General features: G+C 41.0%; 1 protein-coding gene across 2 annotated transcripts; it reads right to left on the bottom strand.

The window, feature by feature from the left end:
* Positions 1-104: 104 nt before the first annotated feature.
* Positions 105-11,654, bottom strand: LOC115164281 (vesicle-associated membrane protein 8). Of its 2 annotated transcripts, none has more exons than XM_029716594.1 (3): positions 11,435-11,654; positions 2,589-2,738; positions 105-2,256 (listed from the first exon to the last, which is right to left on the bottom strand). In XM_029716594.1, the coding sequence occupies exons 1-3, from the start codon at positions 11,447-11,449 to the stop codon at positions 2,071-2,073; spliced, it is 351 nt and encodes a 116-aa protein (XP_029572454.1). In that variant the 5' UTR covers positions 11,450-11,654; the 3' UTR covers positions 105-2,070. The 2 variants fall into 2 exon arrangements, with proteins under 2 accessions (XP_029572454.1, XP_029572453.1); XM_029716593.1 differs by having other exon boundaries at positions 2,589-2,744; positions 11,435-11,624.
* Between the last annotated feature and the right edge of the window lie 928 nt (positions 11,655-12,582).

Here is a 12,582-nt window from a genome sequence, read left to right as displayed (position 1 = left end):
TGAGCAACTATACCAACCTCTTTGTGTTAGTGTAATGTGTCTCCCTCTTGTGACATTATGATCAAGCAAATATAATGAGACAATAAGGAAAGTACAAAACAAAATCACTGTGTAAGGTAATACTATTTATTATATAACTAATCAGAAACAACATGATTGAACTCTATCAATTAATGAAATTCCCAATACATTAATGAATTCCCAATACATCCTACTGGTCTAAAATATCATTATATATATATATCTCTGGCCCGGAGCCCCACGGCTACACATATCTGACCTTTATGATCGGACTGTAGCAAGGCACATTATGGTGGCAGCCTTATAAAAAACAACAAAAAAATATTAATGTGCTCATACTTATAATTAAGGCAAAATTGTATTTTAATAATTTCCCATTATAAAAGTGTCAGGCATTTTCTAAGTATGTAGACAGTTTATAATCCAAGCATGTCAGATCATACTCCTTCATTGGTATTGTTGATTAAAAATAACATTAATATGAAAAACAAAAGATGTTCAGAAGGGATGATAAATAGCCTTAAATGAACCTCAATGTTACACTACTCGGATGGTTTACAAAATGTACTAAACAGGTGAAAACACTAAACATGAACTATATACACGCATGGGAGTTAACCCCTTGACCTCTCCAAAGCTCAGATGGTATTGCACCATTGGAGTGGGCAGTGGGATAAGTTAAAAGGCAAAAGTAGCTAAAGAATACATGTACCAAAAGCTACTCTGCAATTTATCGTTTTAATGGAGTCAAGATTACATTATCAGAATTAATACATTTTGGGGGAATTAAGACTAAAGTGGGCATAGAAATAAAGGGGAAGAAATAGGTAAGCAATTACTGAATTACAGTACATTACAATTGAAAGATAGTGTCTTCCTAAAACAAGGCAGTAACTAAGCCATGTCATGACAGCAGTCATAGGAGCTTTAGACATTAGTTTAGACCAGCAGGGGAGTTGTTAGCTGTCTAATCATCCCTCTCTCACAGCAGCTTGACTGGAGTTAGCCAGGGTTTCCAAGACCTGGGTACAAGGAACATGATAACCAGCATAGGTCCTGACAAGAGTTCCAGCAGGTTATGTATGATGGAGTATCAGAAGGTCATGGATAGAGGTGTAAAGACCTTTCACTTCTCCAGAGTCTCCCACCATTCTCGCTCTTTCCCTCTCTCAGTTCCCACCAGCCTATGTCTCGTCTATGGCCTCCGATGCTTCCTTTAACTGTAACGTTGCAAGTCAGAAAATCTGTTCTCCCATCTTTCAAAACAAAAACACTGTGACAACCGTTCTAGTAACCAGTTCAGCTAAAACCCATTCAAATACTGTGAAAAAGTGGGAAAAGACTAACTATACAAACAATTTAAAATAAATATCAGCAACAATGACCATGACAAACACACATCTCTACAGCACAAATCTTTTCATATCTCCCATGTTCACCCATTCAAATCTGTCCTGACCTTTGACCTCTTGGAGGCTTAACTCCTTACCTCTGACTGTGTGTGGATCACATTACATACCCTCAAAACACCAAATGGATAGAAACCATAAATGCCATATAAAATGCCAGCATGAATTTAGAAATGTGTCACAAATAACATTATATAGGCTACAATGACAATATCTACCGCTTAATTAGTACTTTGGTCTTTCCTGAAAAACATTTGCGGCCTAGCATTAACAGAGAGCTTGAACAGAGAGAGAGAGCTTTTTCTTGAAATGAACCATATGGTGTTTGAATGGCCAAAGACTGGTTAGACGGAGGGTGTGAAGCTGTACAAGAGTTGAGACAGTGATGTATTTAAGAAAAAGGTAGAAAATGTGCAAATAAGTGAGGGTTATTCATAAAAGCCAACATGCATCATTTCAAAGTGATGACGCATTGTTGAACTGTAGAGTCAACAGTAGCTATTGATCATGAGCCAAGTTGGTCTCGAAGTTGGGCTTCTCTTGAAAGAAATTGCTCAGGTGGTAAGCAAGCTAACAAGTATGTGAGTTTGTATGTGCGTGTGTGTGATGTACTGTAAATGTGTGTCTACGCCATGGAGGGTTATTGCGCTTTCGTGGGTGTGGGAAGAGGGGGAGCAGGCGAACTTGTAGGGATGACGCCAGTGGCGAGCAGTACGATGATGAGGATTATGACGAGGACGATGACCACGATCACCACCCACAGCTTCATGTTCTTCCACCAGTAGGAACGAGCCACCTTCTGAGACGTGTGCTTGAAGTTCTGAGCCTGAGGGAGAGATGGGATGCTATTAGAAATATGCTAACAAAAATCATACCATTTGCATTGTTTTGCAGTAACCAATGCTTTGCAAACTGTGTGTGTGTATAATGCATTTTGTTTTACTGTAAAGTGTGTTGCGAATTTTAAATGCAAGTTTGATTTGATTTAATTAGATTTAAACTGAAGTACACTACACAAACCCAAACTGTGGGGCACAAGTCCATAGACTACTTTAAATCCAATTATGGATACCTAATTTGGATTTACTATGAAATAAAATTGGAAAAAAAACAGTAGAGGAGCACACAAGAGGGGAAGAACAGTGTTGTAGGACTGACCCCAGCCTGCAGGTCCTCCGACTTGCCCATCAGGTCGTCCAGCCTCTCACCCCGGGCCAGGATCCGGTCCACATTCTGGGTCATTATGTCCTTCACCCCATCCACCTGAGATTGCAGGGTCTTCACCTTGTCCTGCTCCACCACCTCGCCCTGCTCCTGGAGAAAAACAGAGACAGACAGTGATAGAACATGAGAGAGAGAAAGAAAGTAATAGAACACAAGAGAGAGAGAGCGAGGTCAATGAGGATAATACGCTTCAGCACATGTTTTCGGAAACTGGTGATATCTGTGTGAGTCATTTTGTATTCTCTTACAAAAGCTTTATCAAAAATCAATTTACAACAGTAGGCAGGGGACCCTGTGCAGCAGTTTTACACCTGTATGTACTGTATCTTTAGGTCATATGTCCAAGTCATAACTGCCTTTTAATGACGATGTAAGACCTGCACACAAAAAACAGGTGTAATCATTGGTCCAAAAAGTTTTGCAACGGCAACCGTTTACTCCAAACGGAGAACGTTTTGCAACGAAAACGAGAGTTTCTATTGGATAAATTCAGGTAGGTCCCTCCCCGTTTCTTTCCATTTGCTTCCATTTGGAATACACCCAACGATCCAAGTCAGAGTCATATGTATCTTTCAACTAGGCCTACTATATTGCCAAGAGGCGTACATGAAAGAAAGGCCCCTGTAACTGTATTGCCAGGAGGCGTACATGAAAGAAAGGCCCCTGTAACTGTATTGCCAGGAGGCATACATGAAAGAAAGGCCCCTGTAACTGTATTGCCAGGAGGCGTACATGAAAGAAAGGCCCCTGTAACTGTATTGCCAGGAGGCGTACATGAAAGAAAGGCCCCTGTAACTGTATTGCCAGGAGGCATACATGAAAGAAAGGCCCCTGTAACTGTATTGCCAGGAGGCGTACATGAAAGAAAGGCCCCTGTAACTGTATTGCCAGGAGGCGTACATGAAAGAAAGGCCCCTGTAACTGTATTGCCAGGAGGCATACATGAAAGAAAGGCCCCTGTAACTGTATTGCCAGGAGGCGTACATGAAAGAAAGGCCCCTGTAACTGTATTGCCAGGAGGCGTACATGAAAGAAAGGCCCCTGTAACTGTATTGCCAGGAGGCGTACATGAAAGAAAAGGCCCCTGTAACTGTTCATCACTCCCCATGTTTTTTTAGTTGCATAGTAGATTGTGCATATGTCATTTTTGTTCATATTTCACAGACAGTTTGATGTGTGAACTTTAACACCTTGAAGTGTAAAAGATGCTATAAGATGTTGAAATGTTATGCCAATACTATATGCATGTGCCAGAAAGGGGGGGGGGGGGGTGCGTGTGTTGCACATTTCTTCCAAACCCTGTGAGCCCTCTGGCTCACAAACACAGGAATCTCTTCTTTCTTTCTTTCCACTCGGTGAGTCTCCTCGCTCTCTCCTTCACAACCTGCTCTCTCCCGGCACAGGGCTCTGCCTGCATGAGGAATACTGAATGGCAGACTGCTAACAAATGACAAGTCCCACTGAGAGCGAAACATTACATACTGACGAACAAAGGAAGTTCACTGATGTTAGAAACACTAGTAGGCTACATACAGTATTACACAGAATCTTATTCAAATATACTTGAGAAGCAAGCCCTTTTGAAGCTCGTTGAACATCTCATTCCAAAATCATGGGCATTAATATGGAGTTGGTCCCGCCTTTGCTGCTATAACAGCCTCCACTCTTCTGGGAAGGCTTTCCACTAGATGTTGGAGTATTGGTGCAGGGACTTGCTTCCATTCAACCACAAGAGCATTATAAAGGTTGGACACTGATGTTGGGCAATTAGGCCTGGCTCGCAGTCGGCGTTCCAATTCATCCATTTACATTTTAAGTCATTTAGCAGACGCTCTTATCCAGAGCGACTTACAAATTGGTGCATTCACCTTATGATATCCAGTGGAACAACCACTTTACAATAGTGCATCTAAATCTTTAGGGGGGGGGGGGGGGGGGTTAGAAGGATTACTTTATCCTATCCCAAAGGTGTTCGATGGGGTTGAGGTCAGGGCTCTGTGTAGGCCAGTCAAGTTATTCCACTCCAATCTCAACAAACCATTTCTGTATAGACTTCACTTTGTGCACAGGGGCATTGTCGTGCTGAAACAGGAAAGGGCCTTCCCCAAACTGCCATAAAAGTTGGAAGCACAGAATCGTCTAGAATGTCACTGTATGCTGTTGCGTTAAGATTTACCTTCACTGGAACCAGACCATTATTCCACCGCCACCAAATGTTAAGGTTGGCACTATGCAGTCGGGCACTATGCAGTCGGGCAAGTAGCGTTCACCTGGGATCTGCCAAACCCAGATTTGGCAGATCACCACTCCAGCTGATGCTTGGCATTGCACATGGTGATCTTAGGTTTGTGTGCAGTTGTTCGGCCATTGAAAACCAGTTCATAAAACTGCCAATGGACAGTTATTGTGCTGACGTTGCTTCCAAAGACAGATTGGAACTAGGTAGTGAGTGTTGCAACCGAGGACAGACGATTTTCACACGCATCAGCACTCGGCGGTTCCATTCTGTGAACTTGTGTGGCCTACCACTTCGCGGCTGAGCCGTTGTTGCTCCTAGACGTTTCCACTTCACAATACCAGCACTTACAATTGACCGGTGTAGCTCTAGCAGGGCAGAAATTGTTGGAAAGGTGGCATCCTATGACGGTGCCACATTGAACATCACTGAGCTCTTTAGTAAGGCCATTCTACTGCCAATGTTTGTATGTTGAGATTGCATGGCCGTGTGCTCGATTTTATACACCTGCCAGCAACGGGTGTGGCTGAAATAGCCAAATCCACTGATTTGAAGTGGTGTCCACATACTTTTGAATATATAGTGTATGTCTGTTGTCTCTGATAAAGTACATCCAACAGATAATCCCTTCGCTAACATAAATAAGGAAATTATTGAGATGAATTATGGATCAGTAAAGGTCAGTAAATAAGTGACAGTCTGTGCTATCATGCCAAACATGTTTGACAATTACAGCAACAAACAGATCTGGGACCAGGGCAAGCTAAAGATAATAATGATGTTTGACAGCAAACTAGGTCCCGTTTCCTTTCTCAGATAACCTTCACTAAATGAATCCCAGTCTGGACAGAGGTTGCCATGAAATCATAGTCAATCTGTTTCAGAGTAGCTCATGTGTACATGAACCTGAACGAGCAGTTGTTCATCTGGGATAACTACTGTGAATTAAGAATAAATTACTCTTTGTGTGACAGTATAGGCTTGAACAGGGCTGAAGAATGTTCTGTTCCATTGAACCTCTATCATAGATTGCTCTAAAATGTACTTCTAAATGCCAATTCATTTCCCTAACATGTTGGTCAATAACATTAAAACCTGATCGGCTACAATTTCCCAACCATCACTAAGTATTCTGTTTTATTTTGTTATAAAATACATCTCTGGGACGTTGTGGATTTATGGAACTACTGTAAGACATTGATGTTGAGCCTATCGAGTGGTCCGTCTACAATATACCCTCCACGACCATACAGCCCTGGCAACTAACACAGTAAAAGTACCTACCAACCTGCCAACTTCCTAAACTCCGGCCTAGATTAGACCCCTGACTTTTTCCACATTTTGTTAGGTTACAGCCTTATTCTAAAATGTATTAAATAGTTCCCCCCTAATTAATCTACACACAATACCCCAAAAGCAAAAACAGGTTTAGACATTTTAGCAAATATATATAAAATTAAAAAACTGAAATATCACATTAACATACGTATTCAGACCCTTTACTCAGTTGCTTCAACAAAGTACTTCGACAGTGATTACAGCATTGAGTCCAAAGAGTTCAATCTTGGTTTCATCAGATCAGAGAATCTTATTTCTCATGGTCTGTGTCCTTAAGGTGCTTTTTGGCAAACTCCAAGTGGGCTGTCATGTGCCTTTTACTGAGGAGTGGCTTCTGTCTGGCCACTCTACCATAAAGGCATGATTGGTGGAGTGCTGCAGAGATAGTTGTCCTTCTGGAAGGTTCTCCCATCTCCACAGAGGAACTCTGGAGCTCTGTCAGAGTGACCATCGGGTTCTTGGCCATCTCCCTGACCAAGGCCCTTCTTCCCTGATTGCTCAGTTTGGCCGGGCGGCCAGCTGTAGGAAGAGTCTTGGTGGTTCCAAACTCCTTCCAATTCTGAATGCTAGAGGCCACTGTGTTCTTGGGGACCTTCAATGCTGCAGAAATGTTTTGGTACCCTTCCTCAGATCTGTGCCTCGACACAATCCAGACTCGGAGCTCAACTGACAATTCCTTCAACCTCGTGGCTTGGTTTTTGCTCTGACATGCACTGTCAACTGTGGAAACTTATAGACAGGTGTGTGTCTTTTCAATTAAATTGACCACAGGTGGAATCCAATCAAGTTGTAGAAACATCTCAAGGATGATCAATGGAAACAAGATGCACCTTAGCTCAATTTCTAGTCTCATAGCAAAGGGTCTGAATACTTAAAAAAAACAGAAATACCTTATTTACATATTTTAAATTAATTTGCAAACATAAAAAAAAAACTGTTTTCACTTTGTCATTATGGAGTATTGTGTGTAGATTTTAGAATAAGGCTATAACGTAACAACCATCAAGCGCTATGATGAAACTGGCTCTCATGAGGACCGCCACAGGAAAGGAAGACCCAAAGTTACCTCTGCTGCAGAGGATAAGGTCATTAGAGTTAACTACACCTCAGATTGCAGCCCAAATAAATGCTTCAAAAAGTTCAAGTAACATACATCTCAAAATAAACTGTTCAGAGGAGACTGCGTGAATCAGGCTTCCATGGTCGAATTGCTGCAAAGAAACCACTACTAAAAGGACACCAATAATAAGAAGAGACTAGCTTGGGCCAAGAAACACGAGCAATGGACATTAGACTGGTGGAAATCTGTCTTTGGTCTGATGAGTCCAAATATGAGATTTTTGGTTCCAACCGCTGTCTTTGTGAGACGCAGAGTAGGTGAACGGATGATCTCCGCATGTGTGGTTACCACCGTGAAGCCTGGAGGTGTGATTGTGCTTTGCTGGTGACACTGTCGGTGATTTATTTAGAATTCAAGGCACATTAACCAGCATGGCTACCACAGCATTCTGCAGCGATACGCCATCCCATCTGGTTTGCACTTAGGGGGACAATCATTTGTTTTTCAACAGGACAATGACCCAACACCCTTCCAGGCTGTGTAAGGCTATTTGACCGAGAAGGAGAGTGATGGAGTGCTGCACCAGATGACCTGGCCTCCACAATCACCCAACCTCAACCCAATTGAGATGGTTTGGGATGAGTTGGAGCGCAGAGTGAAGGAAAAGCATCTAATAAACGCTCAGCATATGTGGGAACTCCTTCAAGACTTTTGGAAAAGCATTCCAGGTGAAGCTGGTTGAGTGAATGCCAAGAGTGTGCAAAGCTGTCATCAAGGCAAAGAGTGGCTACTTTGAAGAATCTAAAAAATTAAATATATTTTAATTTGTTTAACACTTTTTTGGTTACTACATGATTCCATATGTGTTATTTCATAGTTTTGAGGTCTTCACTACCATTCTACAATGTTGAAAATAGTCAAAATAAAGAAAAACACTTGAATGAGTAGGCGTGTCCAAACTTTTGACTGGTACTGCATATTTGACATTTGTATCTTAAAGCTTAATTGAGGAATAATCAATTGAAGTTGTAACATTTGTGACATTTTGGTCTTACCCAGACATTCTCTAAAGCTGAGATAGGCGCAACAGCGCCACTGGCCACCCCAAGGGCATTTGTTATTGTTTTGAGGGAATGAGCATTCAGCATCATGGTAAAAAATACTCTGATGTTTTATTATAGGTGCAATGATGTCCGACTGGGGAAAAAAAGTGTTTGTTGTTTGAAGTAGCATCTTTGTTGTTGTCATATCGCAAACGGACGTGGCAGTTTCAACGCTATGAATTCCAGATCTAAATGTTTAATCTGTAGGTGCTACAAAGCAAAAAGTGTTGTCATTTGAATCTTTACTGCTTGCTCTGTAATAGGAGTAGTATTTTCATTTAAATAACAATTGTCTTACATTATATTTTTCAATATTCATAAATTAAATGTGAATATTGTTGAACATAATAAAATGATCTATGGGCATATCAAAGTTCCAGTGGGATCTCTGCTAGTTTTAAGGTTATGGCCCATTTTATACAGAGAAATTGGCATAGTAAGCAATGTAACCAATCACAGCACTTCTTTTACTTGTACCATTGCACATCCTGCAAATAACCAGCAGAGAGCTACCATTTTGAATGCATTTTTACATTCACTATGTTGGTAACGCTTACAAATTGGACCATAACCCCAAAAGTAGCAGAAATACCACTCAGGAACTTTGATATGCCTGTGGAGTATATTATGTTAAACAATATATAGAACATTTGCAAAATCATATTTTATTAACTATGAATATATTTCCAATATTCATAAATTACTGTAAAATGCTTTGTTTTATACTACTAATATTACAGAGTCAGCGGTAAGCTTCATATGACACACAATTTTGCTTTGTAGCACCTACAGACTAAACACTATGTAGTCTTAAAGGGTAAGGCCAAAATGTCACAAATGTACCTCTTCAACTTATTATTTTTCCAATTATGCTTTAAGATACAAATGTCAAATATGTCAACAATCTTTCCTCCAAAGGACCCTTCTATGGATTATATTTAATGAAAATACAGCAAACAAAAATCTATTTTTCTTTTACGAATCATCCATTTAGTCAATTGTACACTGAACAAGAATATAAATGCAACAATTTCAAATATTTTACTGAGTTACAGCTCATATAAAGAAAATCAGTCAATTTCACATGACTGGGAATACAGATATGCATCTGTTGGTCACACATTCCTTAAAAAAAGGGTCATGGATCAGAAAGCCAGTCAGTATCTGGTGTGACCACCATTTACCTCATGCTGCCCGACACATCTCCTTCGCATAGAGTTGATCGGGTTGTTGATTGTGGCCTGTGGAATGTTGTCCCACGCCTCTTCAATGGCTGTGCGAAGATGCTGGATATTGACGGGAAACGGAACATGCTGTCGTACACGTTGATCCAGAGCATCCCAAACATGCTCAATGGGTGACATGTCTGGTGAGTATGCAGTCCATGGAAGAACTGGGCCATTTTCAGCTTCCAGGAATTGTGTACAGATCCTTGCGACATGGGGCCGTGCATTATCATGCTGAAACATGAGGTGATGGCGACAGTTGAATGGCGACAATGGGCCTCAGGATCTGGTCACTGTGTCTCTGCGCATTCAAATTGCCATCGATAAAATGCAATTGTGTTCGTTGTCCATAGCTTATGCGTGCCCATACCATAACCCCACTCCCACCATGGGACACTCTGCTCACAACGTTGACATCAACAAACTGCTCGTCCACACGACGCCATACACGCTGTCTGCCATCTGCCTGGTACAGATGAAACCAGGATTCATCTGTGAAGAGTACACTTTTCCAGTGTGCCAGTGGCCATCGAAGGTGAGAATTTGCCCACTGAAGTCGGTTAGGATGCCCAACTGCAGTCAAGACGATGAAACAGTTTCTGACAGTTTGTGCATAAATTCTTCGGTTGTGCAAACCCACAGTTTCATTAGCTGTCCAGGTGGCTGGTCTCAAGACAATCCCACAGGTGAAGAACCCTGATGTGGAGGTCCTGGGCTGGCGTGGTTACAGTTGGTCTGCGGTTGTGAGGCCAGTTGGATGTACTGCCAAATTTTCTAAAACGACATTGGAAGTGGCTTATGGTAGAAAAATGAACATTCAATTCTCTGGCAACAGCTCTGGTGGACATTCCTGCAGTCAACATGCCAATTGCACGCCCTCTCAAAACATGAGACATCTGTGGCATTGTGTTGTGTGCTAACACTGCACATTTTAGAGTGGCCTTCTATTATTCCCAGCACAAGGTGCACCTGTGTAATGATCATCATGTTTAATCAGCTTCTTCATATGCCACACCTGTCAGGTGGATGGATTATCTTGGCAAAGGAGAAATGCAAACAAATGTCTGCACAAAATAAGACAAATAAGCTTTTTGTGTGCATGGAACATTTCTGGGATCTTTTATTTCATCTCATGAAACCGACACTTTACATGTCATGTTTATATTTTTGTTCAGTAAACTTCAAGACTGTATTACATCCTCTCCCGAGGAAGCACAGCACAGTATTCCACAGTAAATTCATACGGGGTTTTCCAGTATTCTCCCATAGAGCCGACAAAGAGGAAGGTGTAGTATTTGAGTTAGCCTTGTATATTTGACTATCATCTCCTTCAAATTTACACAGTTGAAGCTTCATGCCGAGGTTGTCTTGGAGGTGTTAACTAATTACAGTGTTCTTGTAATATTGTTCAAGTTATTGCTTCAAGAAGCTTTGTTGTTATCTAATAAATAGATTTGGCTACATTCAAGGGTGATTATCAAATCAAACATACTACCCAAAAGTAACAACTGTTGCGCAGGCGCCAGTAGAGAAATGTACGAATTTCAACACTTTGGTCCATTTCCTCAAAAGCGACATTGCCACGACATCTTGGTCAGAAAGAATTTGCGGCGAGGGCAAAACAGAACCTTTTCATTACATAATATGAAGCCCAAACAGGAGACGAAACGATCAACCTGTTGCATTTAGATTCTCAAGTGAGAAGGATAGACTGTGTGGACTCGACTGAGACTGGTTATAACGCTGTAATGTTTTTTTTCTATACAAAACAAAATATTTCAAGCACATCAGAAAATAACGATTGTTCCAGCACCTACCAGATCATTATACATGTTGTTGGAAAATGGAGTCCTTTGCCACCGGAGTGATAGCTTCTTTAATCCTGATGCATCAAATGTGTCGAACTTTTGTATTGAGTTTGTGGTCCCCGTTCAACAGCCGATTACGTTACCTCCTACCTACTTCCTGGTTTGTTGTTTTCTCCCTCAAAGTGAATTCATTGCTTCGCTTTGACCCTGCTTGAATGTTTTGCTTCCACTTGCATCCTCGTGAGGGCGTCAAAGCGCGGCGTCCTAAGGTGCACCTGCAGCAAGTAAGAAAAAGTAGACCCAACTCAGGAGAATGTCGTTGATGCTGGTTGTCCCACACACGTTCACATCAGCATTCTTGATAATAGTTATGTGTTCATATGCTGGAGCCTGGAGATTACAGTAACGAACATTTTCCTTTTTACCTGCAATTTATCTGTGTGCATGCACTGTAGAACATACAGCAGCAGGTGGATTGACATCTCACCCCTATCAGCTGTCATGCCCATAGTGGGCACAGGGCCACGTGCCCCATCAGATTTGTCCTGTTTCAAAAATAAAATATATACAGTATTATTTAAAAAAGTATACATTTTTGTTTGTTTCTCTCAGGGTTTGGAACCAAAATATTTTTGGGGTTTTGTTCCACTGTTCCAACTAGCAAAATAAAGTTCTGAATTGGTTCCCGAACCAAAAAATAAGTACTGGTTTATATCCTTTCTTTCTGTTCCTTTTTTAACCTGTGAATAAACAGTTTTTACATTTAGTTCATTCAATTACTTCACCAGTCAGTGAGGATAGAGCAGGCAAGCTAGTTGTTTACATGCGTAAACAAAAATGTAGGTGTGGAGAGTGAGAATGTTGACAAGAATGCTTGAAGCTCTGGGCATCTTATGACATGCATTAAATGAATTACAGTCAGTGGAGGAAAAAGTACTAAATTGCCATACTTGAGTAAAAGTAAAGATACCTTAATAGAAAATGACTCAAAGTGAGTTACCCAGTAAAATACTACTTGAGTAAAAGTCTAAAAGTATTTGGTTTTAAATATACTTAAGGATCAAAAGTAAATAGAATTGCTAAAATGTACTTATGTATCAAAAGTATAAGCCATTTCAAATTCCTTATATTAAGCAAACCAGACGGCATCATTTTTT

The sequence above is a fragment of the Salmo trutta genome, chromosome 27 (genome assembly GCF_901001165.1).
Source record: "Salmo trutta chromosome 27, fSalTru1.1, whole genome shotgun sequence".
In the NCBI taxonomy this organism is placed as follows: domain Eukaryota; kingdom Metazoa; phylum Chordata; class Actinopteri; order Salmoniformes; family Salmonidae; genus Salmo; species Salmo trutta.
This window is presented reverse-complemented; position numbering and strand designations above follow the sequence as displayed.

Bases quoted from the DNA above. Each gene is read 5' to 3' on its own strand.
- LOC115164281 (XM_029716593.1), bottom strand. The intron at 2,257-2,588 runs GTCAGTCCTACA...TCTCTCCCTCAG, and splicing joins CGGAGGACCTGCAGGCTGGG to GCTCAGAACTTCAAGCACAC.